Raw genomic sequence first — 18666 nt, 5'->3', positions numbered from 1 at the left:
AAACTATATTGTTTGAACTCTACCTCCCTGTCCTGAGTCTGTGGGCCGTGACAGATACAGTGTAGACGCAGCACGTTTGGGCACCAGGGGAGACGGTGTAAACAGCAAACTGCGGTGTAAACTGCAGTGCAGTGTAAACAGTCTTCTCAGTGCAGGCCTCAAATTATTGGAACAGCCTTCCTAATGATCTAAGAGTACGCAGCAGCTATCTAACCTTTAAAACCAAACTTAAGAGATAAAATAACCAAAGAAATAACCAAAGCTGCAATGAATAACTAGTCTCTCATCCTTGGTACTGTCCCTACATCATACTCTATTCTAAATAGTTTTTCCCCTTTCCCCACTGTACTTATTTTTTCTCTCTCTCTCTCTCTTCCCTTGTTTCCTTTTTTATGAACATTAAATTCACTTAAATGAATGAATTAAAATTAACAATTTATTAACTTCTTCATTATATTGGTGATGTGTTGACTGCCATGGGACTGCAAATGAAAAATATCTTATTGGCTAACTCTGGCACATTTGGATGTTGGGAGTAATTGAAATAAATTTAAATTAATGTGCATTGTCCTGTTTAAATAAATACATACATAAATAAATAAATCATTATTCTGAATGAGTTGTGTGTTGTATTGTTGTTGAGGGAAAAAAACTCTGAGTTTTCGTCCTGTTTTATCATAGTAACGTTATTTTAAATGGCTATAGCTTAAGCCCAGTCCAGTTATACCAGTTTTTCTCAAAAGTTTTCAGACCAAGGACCACTTAACCAATAAAACAAAAACTCCCGGACCACGTAGCTAAAAAAAAAAAGAGTAGACCTACTTCAACAGTATTTTACACAAAAGGCCTACTCACTGGACCGCCTTGCTTATTGTCTTTGCACATTACTCATTGTGTCAGACTAGGATTCATTTGATTTAAACTGGCATATCAGAACTGTTCTGATTTACATACAAGTTGGTTCAATATTGCAAACAACTCATCTATATTTTTATTTATTCAACTATATTTGACCACATCTGCTCGCGGACCACTTGGGATAGCTTGCGGACCACACTTTGAGTTATACAAAGAGGTCAAGATAATGTTTTGTTTTAATGATAACGTTTCCTTGTTTTCGGAGAATAACCCTATCTGATGTGTCAGATGATGGAGCAGCTCAGAAATGGACATGGGGGACTCTGGCCACGAACGACCCAGTACAGCAAGGAAACTCAGGAAATGTAGGTAAATGCTATGAGAGGTCGTTTAGACCAATAATGAATATTTCACATGCACATATGTTTCTGCAACTGGTCACTGTTGATGCCCCTAAATATAAACAAATAAACCCCTATAAAATATAAAAAGTATTTAAAAAGTATTTAAAAAGTATTTAAGTGTTACGGTAAGGACCCATAATTAAAGTTTTTGCCTGCATACTTTCTGCAGAATTTGCCTCATTGCCAAAACTCTACACACAGTTAAATAAGACATAGCACTTGGAGATAAACAATTCACATCAACCGCTCTGGTTTGGGCATAGTGGCTCCACAATGGAACAAGTCCAGAGGTCCAGACCGAACTGCCCGCCCTCAAATTTTGTGAGCGGGGCTAAGTTAGACGGGCTTTCAGGCTAGGAGTTTGGACCACTGAGCAACGGTCCAGTTCTGTCTCTCCTTAGCCCAGGTAAGACGCTCTAACCTTGTCTCTATTTCAGGAGTGGCTTGACTCACTGTAAAAATATCCCTGTTAAATGACCTAGTAAAACTGGCATCAGCCACAGTTAACAGCATTGAACCGTTATTTAGCAGTGTCTCTACGTTATCGTCTAAAGGCATATCTGTTTAACATGCACTTAGTTCATTAAGTGCTTCTTATGTGTTATGGTTTATTATTGATATTCTCCTTATTGTAGCCTTACCATGTTAATGTTATTATATTATTGATTGAACGGACATTATTGTTTATTATTGCTTTTTTCCCTCTTTTTCATTGTTTATTTCATTAGGCTATTGATTGAATTGACATTGTTGTTTATTATTGCTATTCTTTTTATAGTCTGGCCAACATCTTAATTTGTTCCCTGTTTAAAATGTAAGTATTATATTGTTTTGTATTTGTATGTGGCTTTGGACAAAAGTATAACCATAACCATAATCATCTTCAACAACAGCATAATACTGTAAAAATATTACAGTGCTGGTCCAGTAAAATTATGGTAAACTACAGGCAAGTTATCGGCTTTACACCGTTTATACCTCCACAATATGCCTGTCATCTGCATTGCCGTAGAAATACCTACCATACCCTTGTTAAAGGTGCTCTAAGCAATGACACACATTTTTTAGGCTAAAATATTTTTTGTCACTTACAGCAAACATCACCTCACTATCAGCTAGCTGCCTGTGTCCTGAATACACTGTACATAAAAAAAATGTGATCTCTGTGGACAGCCCAGGCTCCAAAAATGGCAACATAAACAACCTGGGCCAACCTGACCCATAAAAACATAACAAACTGTTGCAACAAATCACCAATGAGATGCGTGTTTAGGAGAGTTTCATTTGCACGGGAGGGAGGGGGAAGAAGTAGCAAGCTAGCTCTCTGTTTTGTTTGAACGTCAACAGAAGTCACGTTACCCAGCATCGCTTAGAGTGCCTTTAAGTATTACAGTAATGACAAAACAACTGTGATCTGCAAAAGAGCAGTCTGAGGTCATATGAGGGCAGGAAGAGAGGGAGGGTAGTGAGAATAACAGTGTCATGGTCTGTGACTAGCGGAGTGCAACTGGCCCTTAAAACTCCACGTAATGTTAAAATTTTATTTTACACTTACTAATTCAACATTGTTTTGTCAAAATTCTGTCTTTCTTCTCAAAGGAAAATCAATGGCTACGAGCTTCCAGGAGAAGACAGGTTGGCAGGATATCAAGGCAACTGGGGCACTGTAATTTCAGATATACGTACACAGGAGAGGTGTTAAATTCCTAGTGCTATATACAGTAGGTGAGGGATTTTCCACAGTGGCCAATCAACAACCAAACCTACTGTATTTACCATCAAAAAACTAATCATCAACAAAGCTGGTAATTTAAGTTTGTTGATGGTGGAAGCTGGTGATGTTGGTGAAGGATGTTGTTTGTGGGAAAAAGAAACATCCTTCACCAACATCCAACAAGTGCATTTCACTGGGGCTATTAAGCAGGCACCTTCCTTCATCTGTGTTTTATTGAATTAGGCCTACGACACTTCCAGAAGACTCAACAGTGTTATCTGGCATCCCAGACCCACCCCCCTTCACACTCATGATGGGTTCTCTACCAACAAATACCGACTGCACACACACTGGCTAAATACCAACAAACACTGTACACTGGCTAAATACCAACAAACACTGCACACACACACACTGGACAAATACCAACAAACACTGCACACACACTAGACAAATACCAACAAACGCTGCACACACACTGGACAAATACCAACAAATGCTGCACACACACTGGACAAATACCAACAAACACTGCACACACACTGGGCAAATACCCACAAACACTGCACACACACTGGACAAATACCAGCAAACACTGCACACACTGGCTAAATACCGACAAACGCTGTCTACACATTGGCTTCCTCTTTTCTCTCGGATGCTCTCTCTTTTTATTCGCCCCGCCTCACATGAGAGCTGTCATGAGCTAAGCAATCATACCAAGACCAGTTAGTGAGAGCACAGTGAACAGGCTGTCTTGACCACTGGAAATCCAAGACAAAGGTCTCATGCTGCGTCTTAGTCCGAGGAAAGATTCAGCATGGAATATATCTACCTTCCAGGTGGGTTACTATATACTACCATACTTCTGCTATTATCAGGTCTATATTTATGATGGCAGACAAATTCAAACTGTATTCAAGACTCTAAGCTGTACTCAGAACAACAAACTGACTATTTCCAATGCCGTTGAACTTTTGAGAAAGCTGTTTGAGAAGCTGTTGAACTTTTGAGAAAAAGAAATGACCGACATTGCAAGAACTTGATTAGTCAGATGACTTGATTAGGCAAGGATACTGGCCATTTCCCCCACAGTTGTTATGACCAACCTCTCAGATAATTCAGAATCCACAATCAATGAACATGTTGGGCCTTATGGAGAGGAAAATTGATTATGATTGATTGGTTAGTAGTAGTAGTGCTGTTATGTGTGTGTTCTTGTTATTGATGAAGACGTATGTATGATATTCTTGCCTGCTTGTGACTACAAACTTTGGTATTTTGGTGTGCTGACAACTAGGTTTCTGACAATTAGGTTTCATGTCCTCTTTTTTTCAATGGTAAGCATAAATGCTCTCTTCTTGGCCTTCTGCCAAGACATTTCTGGAAATTAACTGAGAAGTTGAGTTGATGTTGTCGTGTTGGTTATTCGTGTGAAGAATACACACCCAGAAGATTTACTTTGCGGCAAAGATGTTGATCTACAAATATAAATAATGATGTTTCATTATGCTCAGAAGTGACTGTGAAAGTGAAATTTGAAAATGTTCTGGTCTGTGTTTGGCAATCGATACTGAATATACCTCTCATTTTTCAATTACTGTAATTTATTATGCAGGTATGCATTATGCATTGTTGATGGGATATGACTTGTATTTATGTTGTACTTTTCCAATGCAGTGAACCTAAGATGTGGTCTGCCCTTCGCTTTTTTATTAGGTAAAGATGTAGTAACCCTTCTACAAATATGAACACAGTGAAATATGGAAATGAAAAGCTTTAGTTTATGTCATCCATGTAATCTCCATCTCTTGCACCCCCAGCAGTGTCTCCAGCCTTGGCAAACATTAGGCTCATAAATGGGACGCATCGTTGTGCTGGAATAGTTGAGGTTCTTCATGACGGTCAGTGGGGTACCATATGTGGTGGCAAAGCCTGGAAGACCGACAGTGCTGAGGTGGTTTGCAAAGAGCTTGGATGTGGGAGACTCCGTTGGACCGAAAAACATGATCGAAAAACCTCTCAGCATATTTGGCTTGACAATGTTGACTGTGATGGAAAGGAGTCCTCAGTGAAGAACTGCGGCCACTGGCCTTGGGGTAACCACCGTGCATCTATCTGTGAACGGTCCAACGCGGGCGTTGTCTGCTTAAGTAAGTGAACATGGATGGCTTCTAACTTTATTCAAACCAAAATCTAACATTCTTATTATTTCACTAAAAAACTATGGTCTGGATCTGGCCTTAAGTTCAGCGTATATATCAGGCTTGTGCAAAATTACAGAATTGAATTGAAACTGGCTCTTAAATTCCAATTCAATTCTTGAATTTCACTTGCATTTCAATTGAGGTAGCAATCAGGAAGCAGAATTGCAATTTGAATTGTGCACAACCCTGATATCAATCTAAAACACTCCCTGTTCTGTTGCTCTGTAAATAAGTAATATAACGGTTGTGAATTCAGCGGTTGCCACTTCTAACATATGAGCCCTCTCCCCATATTCAGACACCTCTAATTCAGCTGATATGAGGCTGATAAACGGGTCTGACCGCTGTGCTGGCCGAGTGGAGGTTTATCGTGATGGACAGTGGGGCCCTGTGTGTGATCATCACTGGAATATGACTGATGCTGAAGCGGTTTGCCAGAAGCTGGGCTGTGGCTATGCCCTTGAGGTGGTCAACTCAGTCCAGAGAGGGAGGATTTATGATTGTGGACTTGGTGAAGGTGCTGCTGAGGTTGTCTGTTCAGGTAGGTGATGACACACTGCCCCTGATCTACTGTCATTGCGCTTCCTCATTTGTTAAAGGTTGTATCAGCGGCTAACGTCACTTCTGTTGATGTTCAAACAAAACAGAGAGCCAGCTCGCTACTCCCTCGTTAGGAAAGATTAGATGTATGTGATAATTTATGTTTGGGTCTTTTTTGGGCCTGAAATCGCTGATGAGAATGAGAATGAGATGTCTGTAAACCAGTTTATTTTCATGGCTTCTCCTCCTTTTTATGCAACAGGAAGGTAGCTATTGAAGTAGTTGCTGTTTAATTGTGAAGAAAATTAGTTGTACGGTCATATTACTGGTCTTGAAAACCTTAGTCTACATCAATGGGAACTTTAATGGGAAGTATTGATTCAGTTGTCATATGCTTAATTTCTTGTAGTGCTGTAAAAATATCACTGTGATGAGTGTTGATGCTATTGGGGCAGTTTGGTGCACTTGCTGCTTCCTTTAATTAATATACAGTGTTGGTATGCTCTTCCTGTATAACACGTCTCTCTGCCTACCTCTTCCTCATCCCTTTTCAGTATGCACATCTTCATTTGGTATTGTGAAGGGCTAATTTCCACATTCAGTAGACTGTGTACACATGCACATGCAGACTGTGTACACATGTGCACCCTCATGGCAACTCTCTGTTGCCCTTTCTATCTGTTCGTCATGACTCTTCTGAGGCCATTTTAAGGACCAGTGTTGTGTGTGTTGAATGGTGTTCATATGATTCTGTCGTATAGCCGTCAGGCTGGTGAATGGGCCTAATCGATGCGCTGGCAGAGTGGAGGTTTTCCACAACAGAGAATGGGGAACCGTGTGTCATGACTTCTGGGACATGACGGACGCTAAAGTGGTCTGTAAAGAGCTGGGCTGTGGGGAGGCCATTGAAGCACCAAAGGATGCTCATTTTGGAGAGGGATCAGGGCAGATCTGGCTGGATGACATGTTATGCACTGGAAATGAGTCGACTCTGATGAGCTGTGGTCATCAACGTCTGGGAACCCATAACTGTGGACATCACCGAGACGCTGGGGCTGTCTGTTCGGGTAAGTTGCGATAAAATGTTTTCTAAATCAGTTCTGAAACATGAATTGAGTTGAGGCAGTGACTGAAATCAAATATCTCTGTTTTTAGGGTTGATTACTACCATGGTAGAATGCAAGGTAAGCTGGAAAAACATTTCTACGGCCATAATATTTTGGTTATTCAAATTTCCAGAATTCTAATAACGACTGCTGAAATGACTAATGACCACTGCTGTTGGTACACATTTTGTGTTTCTAGTTTACAACCTTCAAGTAATTATGCCAAGTGGTACATGCCCTCAACACCAATTCAGATGTTCTATTTTGGTATTCTAGTGTATCCTCTTCTAGATTTGTTTTAAGTAGCAGTCTGTGTAAATTTGTACATAAAGGATATAGCCTACTTCTCATGGAATTTAGTTTTCAAAAATGATTTGTGAACAAAAAGAAAAACAATGTTCTCACCATTGTGTTGATTTAGTTCCAGTTTCAATTGAGTAACATTTCTGTAAGCGACTGTATTTCCTGATATTACACAATTTGTTGGTCATTGACCATGACCATTGAAAGCTGTGAAAAAAACCTGTGGCCACCAAATTTGTACAGAAAGGATATACAGAATGCTCTTGACCAGATGCACCCACTGAAAAAAACATGGGATTTAGTTTTCAGATATGATCTATGAACAAATAGAAAAACATTGTTCTCACCTTTGTGTTGATTTAGTTTCAGTTTCACCATATACAGTATTGAGTAACATTCTGTAAGCTATTGATATTACACAATTTGTTGGTCATCAACTATGACAACTGTAATGTTACTCAATCAATAACGAGAAATTGGTTACAAAAGTCAGAGAATTAGCCTACATGTTCAGTAAACTAATTAGGCTATACTACTGATACCAAGAATATTAAAGCTGCAGTTGGCAAGATTTGTTTGATCATATTCACTGAAACCGACACTATGCTCCGACAGAACAACATAAATCAGCCGATTTTAGAAAAAAAAAACACACTTAAACACACTTCTATCTCCACCTAGAGCCTGTTATTTGTTTTGCAAAAATCCACAGCTCCCGGTTCTTCTGGTCCAATCAGAGCAGGGCTGTGTGAGATCTGACTGTCAATCACAGTCTGGTGCAGTCTGGTGCGCACTGATGAGCACAAACTCGATGAGAGGGTGCTCGGTGGTAGTGGGGTTCGAGCATAAGAGTTGTAAACATTCAAAATGTTGGCTAAGTCCCCTCAATCTGTCAGACTTGCCAACTGCAGCTTTAATGTAAAATGGTAAACTAGGATATGCTGTATATTGTAATCATTTCACAGCTTTTGTTGTAACTGGTGTTGTAGGATGTGAAGTGTAAGCTCCGTTTTCTGGGTGAACTGAAAAAGAACACATTAGTGCTACCTGAGAGGGTGAGTCTCACGGTCAGGGCTGTGTCAGCCTATCCCTGCTTGTTTCACAGTTACTTAACATTGTCATGGTGCTGTTTCATAGCATGTTTTCATAGTGTGGGATTTTCCTTTTTGTTGTTCTGTTACTCACAGGTATTGACCAAAGCACTGGATTATTTACTGGACATTAACCAACCGAATCTGACATCATTTGGAGGAGCTGTGGTTCAATCTGCTGAGTGGCTGGCATCTAGACTGATGCAAACCGGTCTCACCAACAAAACAATTACAACAAATAACACAGGTATGCCAGTGACGGACCCGATGTCTCACTCCCTTCAGACACTGATAGGCAATAATGGGACTGTGCGACTGACTTTTGTTTGGTTACAGAGTTACAGATTGTGAGTGTTGGAACAAATGCCTCTCTAACTGCACACACTCAGCTGATGTCTTCTGACGTCCTTCTGGACATTGACCTCCTGGGAATCGCCCAGAATAACAATGGTACGCTCCTGTCAATCACAGGTCCAGTTGAAGTAACTGGCAGTTATGTCCAGACCTGTTCTCTCAAGTATTTCTCTTACAGCCATCACTTTAAGAGAACATTTATAAAATGAAAGCCTGAGATTCCAGGCTCCTCCATACTGTGGGGTCTCTGTGTGTTTAGCCACAGCCTCCACATGGAACCTCCACATGGTACACTCATGCTTTGCTTTGTCTCTTACAAAACTGGCACACATTTTCCTTACCTTACGTCTTCTAGGTTCAGCATCTGTGGTATTGATGTCCTACAAAAATATGCAGGATGTCCTTCACGCCAGCCTCTTCAAAACAGAAAATGACACAACTAAGACCATGTTGTCAAAAGTGGTGTCAGTCATTTTACCGAAAACCCAGAACAAGACACTGCCAAGTCCAATCAACATCACCTTCCAACACATCAAAGGGGTGAGGGTTTGTTTCATGTAAAAAATCGTAAGGAAAGAATATCAACTTAATCTGACATGTTAACTCATGAAATGTCAAGATGCAATTACAAAAAAATCTGTGCCATTATTCTTGCATTTCTTCCTAGCAAGGGCGTAGGTTTGGTCTGACCTTTGCTGGGGACACTACCCACTAACCCCCCCCCCCCCCCCCCCCCCAATAGCCACTCAACTCTTTTACCAACCACTAGAGACACAATGTGAAAATGTGATATCATGATTATAGTAACCTAAATAGTCCCGGTTATCAACATTATTGGGATATGATTACAATGTGCTGAATCTTTCTCTACACCTACCACCAATGTTGGACAGAACTGAAAATTGGCCTGTCATCCATGCACAGTAGCAACAAAACAGGTGTGTCTCCTTTAAAAAATAAGTGGTGTGGCTCCTTTAAGACAATCATTTGGTGAGTGAGCTGTCCAACTTGATCTAACTATACTAGTGTCTAGCCTACATAATCTGATTTTAATATTTACAGATATCTACAGATATTCTATTTGGTCTGTTATGAAATCATGCATTGACCAATTTAAGCACAGCTCAGTTTAAAAAAACTTAAATGCATGCATGCTTAGCTTTTTTGTGAAAATAAATCATTAAGGCTACATTGACAAACTCTTAACCATGAGCTGTATATTCTCTGATTCTAATATTTACAGATATCTAGGCGATGTAAGCACAGCTCAGTTTTAATTTATTTCACTTGGCTAATTACTTACGAGAATGCATTACAACTTTGTGTTCGGTAAGGTCTGCTGTTTATTCTGATATATGCTTTGTCATGTGTTCCCTGAAGAGTTTGTGAGATATTCCACCGAGATGGATGTGGAGATCAGTGCAGAGAATAATCTCTTGAAAATGTATAAAAAAATTATAAAAAGTTATTTTCCTCGCGAACCGTTATCACAACATTTAGCAGCTAGCTAGCACTGTTTAAAAGCTGAGAAAAGGCTCTTTCATGTGACATCTATGAGTACTTCTTGAGGAAGAGAAGAATGGGTGAATTTGGACGCACTTCCTGTGACTATTGTAGTGTCAAAAAGTGAAGCACTGCACCATGCTGCGGCTCACTGGTATGTAGGTAGGCCTAACTTCAAATCAACACGAGTGAGGCTACTGCACATTACATGAACCGTACGACACACTTTCTTATTTTTAACCATCAGGGCCTATGAAAATTCCACCTATCTAACTGTATAGCCTATTTGGGGTATATACTAGCATATGCTAGCTCCATCTTACCCGCCACAGTGGCTGGTAAATTGACAAAATTCACCCACCAGTGCACAAATCCCTGGGCTATACACATAACACTGTCAACTAAATTTGTACCAAAAAACGTTTCTGTTTTCTGGCATTTCTATGCCTTGAAAAAGCACATCATATTACGACTTACACTTTGTTTCTTGAAATAGCTTCTGATGTCCTACTTTTCTTGCCCGACATCCTTGAAACGACAGCCAAGCAAAGAAAGATCTTTGCAGCCAAGTGTGCCAAAAACTTTGAATCGACAGCATACAGGAAGCTAAGCCAATCAACAGACCTGTCTCTAAGACATATTTTGGGAGACAGCATGCACTGAAGTGGGAAATTATTTAACCCTTTGTGTACTGCATGTGACCGCTTTTTTCCGTTTTAACCTAAATATTGGTGGAGACATTTCAGTCGTAATTTGACATTGGTGTGGACACGTCCTTCGGTCATCACGCAAATCTACGTCCATGCTTTCTAGTGAAATGAGCACATCTCTCATCTCTCAACTCTTCTAGCCCTCAGATCTAATTGGGGAGGTCTCTTGTGTGTACTGGAACATTAGTTCATGGATAGAGGATGGATGTCAAGTCAGCCAAACCAACACCGAACACACTGTGTGCACCTGTGTCCACCTGTCTACCTTTGCTCTCATCATGCAGACAGAGATTTCCAAGGTTCTTATGCAACACAAATATTACTGGTGTCTCAGTCATGAAACATTCAACTTCAAGTATTCCACTGGTATAGCCTACAACTTTACATGTAAATAAGTACTTTTTTTACTTTGTTTTAATTGCGCCACCAACCATTATTACGGGTATGTAATTTTCAGAGCGATCCAACCTTGGAGTTGCTGCATACCATCTTGGTGTCGATTGGGTTGGTGTTCCTGACCGTGGCTGTGGTGACCTTTGCCATCTGCCGGTTTAACCCCAGAGTGACCAACGCCGCTCGTCTCAACCTCTGCATCTGCCTGCTGCTAGCTCATCTCCTGTTTCTGCGCACCCAGAACTACCTGCACCTCATTAAACCTCACCAGGTGGTTATTGTTTGCAATAATAAGTGCTGGTCACACTCCCGTACTGTTATCCAGATTACCTATAATCAAAATAATTTTAGAAACCTTGACTGTCTTGCTTTTGTAGTCCAATTCTTCCCCTGGATTCTTCCCTTTCTTATGGGAATGTTCGTCGATGTCCAAAACATAGATTCCTGGACCGCCAGTCACCGTCTCTGTGTGTCCACAGGTGCTGTGTAAGGTCCTCTCAGGTGTGCTGCACTTCCTCTACCTGTGTTGCTTTGTGTGGATGTCCATGGAGGCCCTGCTGCTCTTCTCCTCCGTCAGGAAGCTCAGACAGGTCAAACCCAACGACCGCGCAGGGCCACACTGGGGTTACAAGCTCCTGATTGGCTACGGAGTTCCACTGGTCATTGTGGCCGTGTCTGCTGGGGTGATGCCTGATGGATATGGAAGTCAGCAGTGAGTAATGAAATGGCAGAAGCAACTGGATATAGATTGTACAGGTGAAATTAAATGAATTATTTATAATTAATAATTATTGGTCTTGTTCTCCATAGGTGCTGGCTCAAGACCGACTATGGGTTTATCTGGAGTTTCCTTGGTCCTGTTTGCCTCATTCTTGCGGTGTGTATGAAGTAATATGTATGTAACATTGAACATTGAAGTAATAACATGACAAAGTGATAAGAGATGTAAATACACAAGGACACTTGATGCAACCAGTGACAGACTGCAAAAAATCGTCCCTGGAATATATGGCCCAAGCTGCCCTCAAATCAGTCGAGCACTGCATTACCCTTAAATACGGTATGCATATCTTTTCAAATAAGTATTGTTGAGCACTGAAAGTGGACAAAAGTAGGCCTCTCTGGCTATCACTCTGACTGATCAGAGGTAGCCATGGAGCACATGATCTCCATATTCAAGTATAGCCTACATGCAATTATGAAAGAAGAGTTTCTGCTAGAATTCAAAGTAGGCTATCAAATTATTCAATACAATTAGGTATACTGTACAATGCTGAATTGATAGCAGCACCCATAAAATTACTGTATGTGTAAATCTAAATTACCTATGTTGTGGTAGACCTTATTGCAATTTATACCAGTTACCACCGGGACATCTGAAACAACACAAAACACACTTTATTCCTGTAGGTTATACTACCTATACATTGCTTCCTGAACCCTAGATAGAGCCCTTTTGACGCTCTACTTTGAGAGACCAACCACTCATGCCGCCGATGTTGAATTTTGTGTGTCTGGTGGAAACTGATCGTTTTTTGACACACTTTTGCGGTCCGGGTTTGCAAATCATTAATTTATGTTTATTAACTTATGTTGCTATTTGTTATTGTGATCACGGCAGTGGGCGACAGCCTTACTTTATGTTATCATCACCTAATCTCTCTCCAGTGATGCCAGTAACGCGTTAGTCTATTTTGACCACTTTTTTCGGTAACAAGTAATCTAACGCGCTACTATTTACAAACCACTAATCATATTAAAGTTACTTATGTAAGTCACTGTGCGTTACTATTTTTGTCGTTTTCCTTAGTAAAAAGATATATTCTTTGCTTTCTTCTTGTCTCGGGGATTAACGTCATGTAGGCCAGTGTTTCTCAAAGTGTGGTCCGGGGACCACTGGTGGTCCACAATCTATCCCAAGTGGTCCGTGAGCAGACATGGTAAAATATAATATAGATTGTTTGCAATTATTGTACCAACTTGAATGTAAATCTAAACTGCCTATGTAAGCTAGTTTAAATCATATGAATCCTCTGACACAATAAGCAAGTAAGATTGTTCAGTGAGTAGGCCTAGTGTAATATACTGTTGAAGTAGGTCTACTGTTTGTTTGTTTTTAGTTAGGTGGTCCATGAGTTTTTTTTTTTTTATTGGTTAAGTGGTCCTTGGTCTGAAAAAGTTTGAGAAACACTAATTCTCAAATCACTGAGGCTATGCCAACCTTTTCAGCATGAGGACAACTCACGTGTAAAACCACGCAGCGACAGAAACGTAAACAACAATGGAGGGAGATGCAGGTTTTATCTATACAGTCATTTTTTTGAGTTTGTGTCAGCTAAACATGACAACATTAAGGTACATTGTACATTCTGTGCTTTTGGGAGTCTCCCACATATTGATATCCTGATGCCCGCAAATTACATAAAATCTCCCGGAACCTAGAGCGAACAAGAACACGCAAGCCAGACCGGACTTAAAATCACGTGTGCATCTGAGTTTAACGCGCACACAACGGAGAGGGAGAGAGAGGGGATTGGTTCGTGTGTGCCTGCAAGACAGAGAGCATCCTGGTCTGTTTTGCTAAATCAACCAATCAGTTTCAGTGCACGTGGGCTTATATCTCCTTTCTCCCGAACTTAATTAATCAGTTCAGTTAGTGTAGGCTATCTAGGAACAGGGCAAGCGTCATGGCAGAGTCAGTGCCCCTCAAAAAGGAACATTAAGACCCATTTCACATCAGACTACACAAAAGTGTACCCAATTGTCTCATAAGAGTAAAACATAATAGTCTTGCACACTGCACTGTTTGTAACAGTGACTTTAGCACTGCTCACGACGGGTTAAATGATTGCAAAAGACTGGTTGAGGTGAGTTTAACAAGTGTAATTTCATTTGCATATTACTCAGGCCTATACTAGATGGCTAGTTGCCAAGGCTACATGAAAAGGCCAAACTACCAAAATCTACATATTTTACTATCACAATTTCTATCAATAGGCCTTCCTTATTTACAAGGATACAAGGAAGTTTATTGTCACATGCATATAGTTACTGGAAGTAAGAAATGCAGTGAAATTATGTCTGGTGTCAGCCTATTTGTGCAAAGTGGGGGGGGGGTAAAAAGTGCAGTAGAAGAGGGGTTTAGTAGATGGTGGCAAGGGCTACATAAGAAACACACTTTATTCCTGAATTTATTTATTTGGTGTACTGACTAGACATTATTGAACAAACATCTGCATTTCAGTATCTAAGTAGGTTAGGTTGGGATGTCTGCTATACATTGTTGGCATTACTGTTAAAATGCACTTCCAGTATAGTAAGTATTGGCAAAACTGGTTAACATTTTTATGTTGAGGCGGTGGGGGTGTTGTCGGCAGCTGCTGAAAGTAACTAATAAAGTAACTTGTAATCTAACTTAGTTACTTTTAAAATCAAGTAATCAGTAAAAAGTTACTTTTTAAAGGAGTAATCAGATTACTTTTTCAAGGTAACTGTGGCAACACTGCTCTCTACCTTATCACAATAAGTCATCATAATCATCATTGTCAGCATGGCATGTCAGACATACGTGCTCCATCACTGAGTTCTTGTTATCATGTAGCCTCAACTAGGCTATGCTGTCCACCAGCTGCTCACTGTCCCTCTGCTCTGTATGCTTGCTTACATCTCCTCGTTCAACCAACTTCAGCCTGTTGCTGACATAGAGCTTTCATAGTGTTTTTTTTTTTTCACAATTGGCACTACCGGCCCGTCACAATTTCAACGTGTAGGCTAGAGGTCTGCGCGGGACTGACTTTCCAGTCCCGCGTCCCGCCCGCTCCCACAATATTCTGTCCCGCTCCCGCCCGCTCCCACAATATTCTGTCCCGCTCCCGCATTAATGTGTCATTTTAGTCCCATACCGCCAAGATCTGTAACATGATGTCCCGCTCCCGCTCGCTAAAGCCCGCATGCAGGAGGGATAGCATATTCAGCTTTTCTTTCTGTCTCACGAAAGGAGCACACACACCTGAGAAAGACTCCAGATGTCAGATTTTAAGTTTCTTGGTTCTGAATGTAGGCTAACAACTGAAGTAGGCCTAGTCTGGTGCCCTCTTCCTCTGTCATGCTTTCGATTTCGAGTTTTGACAATGAGCAGCAGGAACAAATTGAACCCACGTAAACAATATAGGCTATAGGCCTGCTATCGGTCAGTTATGCTTAAACCCCGTTTTTTAATGCTGCCTAACAGAACATCCAGCTGAACTATAGTTATGAACACTACTTTAATCATTCCCATATTTAATTTTACGCACATATTTAATTTGCGGGGGTGCAGTGAATCATCGATTTGTCCCGCACCCATAAACGCGCACCTCTCTCATCCCTCCCCCGCTCCCAAGAAAGAGCTTTCAAAAGTTGTCCCAGCAAGACTTTTTTTGTGCACCAGCGGGTCTACTGACTGACCTTTTTGGGCCGATTGTTGGCCAAACAAATTTAATTATATAGCCTTTTTTTATCGGCCCAAAAGGTGCGTTGGCCTAGCCTGGTCCTACCAGACTCATACATTTCATAATGTACAGAGAGTCTGGCCACTTTCCATTGCCAAGCATTAACTTCCTTGAAGGCGAGTACCCTGTTAAAGTTTAAAACTATTGGATCTGCCCAGAGCCACTCTGGATCTGCCATAACCAATTGCTAACGTTTGGTCGTGACGTATGTCTGGCTCAAACTAACGCACAACCTCAACATCATCGTTCTCAGCTACTCCCTCTGTTCGCTGATTGGACCTGCAGATTTTTGCAGGAGAAAACCCACGAATATACCGCAGACCCAGACAACGTACTGAAGGGAAATGAAAATTGAGCGGAAGTACATAGGAGGGCGGAGCCAGGCTAGCGTTGGCCCACCGGGAAAATTATGTAACGGAACCCACTGTCTGCTTGTCTCTTTCAACAGGGGAACATCATACTCTTTATCACCATCATAGTCACTCTGCAGTCCACACTAAAAGAGGCACGCAGTGATGTGTCTAAGGTGAAATACACAAGGTAAGATAAAATATGTGTATAGCATACAATACACACTGACACACACATTCACAAACACACACACTCCCACTCACACTTCTAGAGCTGGAGCTATACTCAAACACCATCACTAATAATAAATAATAATAATAATAATAATAATAATAATAATACGTTTTATTTATATAGCGCCTTTCTCAGACTCAAGGTCACCTTACAAAGTCAACACAAACAGAGCACACACAGAGCAAGACAACACACACACACAAAAACAGGCATTTCTATGAGGTGGCGGAAGATGAAAAGTGTTCCTGAAACAGAAAGGTCTTGAGATGAGCTTTGAAGAAAGGAAAGGAGGGACAGTCACGGAGGGATTGAGGGAAGGAATTCCAGAGCTTAGGGGCCATGGCGCTGAAAGACCTGCCACCCAAGGTAGAGAGTCTGGTGCACGGGACAGAGAGAAGATTTTGGTTAGAGGATCTAAGGGAGTGGGAAGGAGTGTAAGTGATCAGAAGGTCACAGAGAAGCAGAGGAGGAGCAAGGTCATGGAGGGCTTTGAAACTGAGTTTTGAATTTGGTTCGGGACAGAACCGGTAACCAGTGATGCTGAGAAAGAATAGGGGTGATGTGAGCAGATCTCTTGGTATGAGTGAGTAGTCTGGCTGCAGAGTTCTGAATATATTGTAGTCTTTGAAGTGATTTAGTGGGGAGGCCAATGAATAAGGAGTTGCAGTAGGCTAGACAGGACATAATGAAGGAGTGGACCAGAGTTTGTGCATCGGTGGTAGAAAGGAAGGGGCGAAGGCGGGCAATGTTCCAGAGGTGAAAGAATGCAAAGAATGAGGATTTGACCATCAATGTTCAGACTGAGACTATGAGATTTGGACAGTTGAGATTTGGGGTTGATGAGAAGGATTTCGGTTTTATCTGTGTTGAGTTTTAGAAAGTTATCTTGCACCCATAGCCTTAAGTCAGATAGGCAGTCAGTGAGTAAACTGGAAAGAGGGTCAGTGAGGGAGGATGTGAGATATAATTGTCATCGGTGTAGCAATGGAATTGAAGGCCAAGTCTACCGATGACTGTGCCAAAGGGCAGGATATATATAAGGAAGAGGGGCCCAAGAACAGAACCCTGGGGGACACCACGAGTGACAGGGGATGTGGAAGACTTGTATTATCCCCTGTTACATAAATATACTCTCATACATTTTTTCACTAAATGTATAGGCTTCTTAATATTCACAAAACCTTGTGTCAAATCTGTTGAGGTATTTCAGATGAACCTTAACAAAAGCATGTTTCCCTCCACTGCAGAGTCCTACTGTTCAAAATCATGGCCCAGTTTGTCATCCTGGGTTGCCCATGGATCCTTGGCATGTTTACAGCAAAGAGCAAAGTCCTTGAATTTATCTTCATAATTCTCACCTCACAACAAGGCACTTTCATCTTTCTTGTTCACTGTCTCCTGAATGATGAGGTCAGTTAACATCTGCTTCGTCCCACTGTGTGCCAGATCCATGGTTATCGCTTATTGAAACAGCCTACATGCCATTCAAAAGCTAAACTCCTGGCATTGTCAGTAGGTGACTAATGGGACTAATTGATAACTAAGAACTTGAGTGTAACTACAGCATGCTGTCTTGCCCTTTCCAGGTGCGGCGTCAGTACAAAAAATGGTGGCAGGAATTCAGTCCACCTGAGAAAGATCCGTCTACCACTGCTACCACATTGGCCTTAAATGACTACGTCACAACAGGAACTCATTAAGAATGACCACCAAAGACTTAAGGGAACCCAATGGATTCACTTGACAACCAATTAAATTCTGTGTGATTCTCCATGGGCTTTGCAATCAACCATGCAGTACTCAGCATCCCATTTTGTGATACAGAAACGATTAATACGATTCATACTTTGCTTACACAACAGCCGTAAAATCCATCTATAGGCTACCAGATCTGAAAGGCCTGTCTTTAACCTCCTCAGTAAACCTGCTACGTTATCATGTCCATATTCATTTATCAAGATCCTGGTTCCTGCTTTAAATGTAGGCCTATATGGGATTGTTTATCTGTTTGAATTTCAAAATCGACTAAAATGTGTAGTAGGCTATAAATAGGCTATGTATAGGCCTAGCTTAGTTTTTTTTTTAAATGCTATTATTATTGTTGTTTTTATTGTTATATAATGTATTTTATTTAACGCAAACCAGTAACATCTTTATTATTTTGTAGGCTATATCAGTGCCTTATACCTTTATATGGCTCTGGGCTATATATTATTTAAATATTTTTATTTAATTTTAGTAGGCTAAAATACTTCAAACTCTGATAATTGATAAACATTAGAACACTGTTTGAATAAAATATATGTTGACCACTCACCTCTGTTTCTTTGTTGAGTTATTTGGAAATAATACCAATAAAAGTATTCTCGTCCGAAAAGTATTGGTCTTGCCTGTGCATGTCGCAGTGA

The 18666-nt window shown here is 40.8% G+C and overlaps 1 protein-coding gene across 1 annotated transcript; it reads left to right on the top strand.

The window, feature by feature from the left end:
* The first annotated feature begins 3714 nt into the window (after window positions 1-3714).
* On the top strand, window positions 3715-18360 carry LOC125298352 (adhesion G protein-coupled receptor E3-like). The gene is made up of 17 exons (XM_048249054.1): window positions 3715-3818; window positions 4657-4695; window positions 4800-5129; window positions 5482-5724; window positions 6485-6790; window positions 6879-6907; window positions 8122-8187; window positions 8320-8470; window positions 8560-8673; window positions 8933-9117; window positions 10931-11089; window positions 11248-11454; window positions 11663-11895; window positions 11994-12060; window positions 16122-16213; window positions 17506-17668; window positions 17845-18360. The coding sequence occupies exons 1-17, from the start codon at window positions 3797-3799 to the stop codon at window positions 17956-17958; spliced, it is 2520 nt and encodes an 839-aa protein (XP_048105011.1). The 5' UTR covers window positions 3715-3796; the 3' UTR covers window positions 17959-18360.
* Window positions 18361-18666: the final 306 nt, after the last annotated feature.

Source organism: Alosa alosa, chromosome 7 (genome assembly GCF_017589495.1).
Source record: "Alosa alosa isolate M-15738 ecotype Scorff River chromosome 7, AALO_Geno_1.1, whole genome shotgun sequence".
In the NCBI taxonomy this organism is placed as follows: domain Eukaryota; kingdom Metazoa; phylum Chordata; class Actinopteri; order Clupeiformes; family Clupeidae; genus Alosa; species Alosa alosa.
This window is presented reverse-complemented; position numbering and strand designations above follow the sequence as displayed.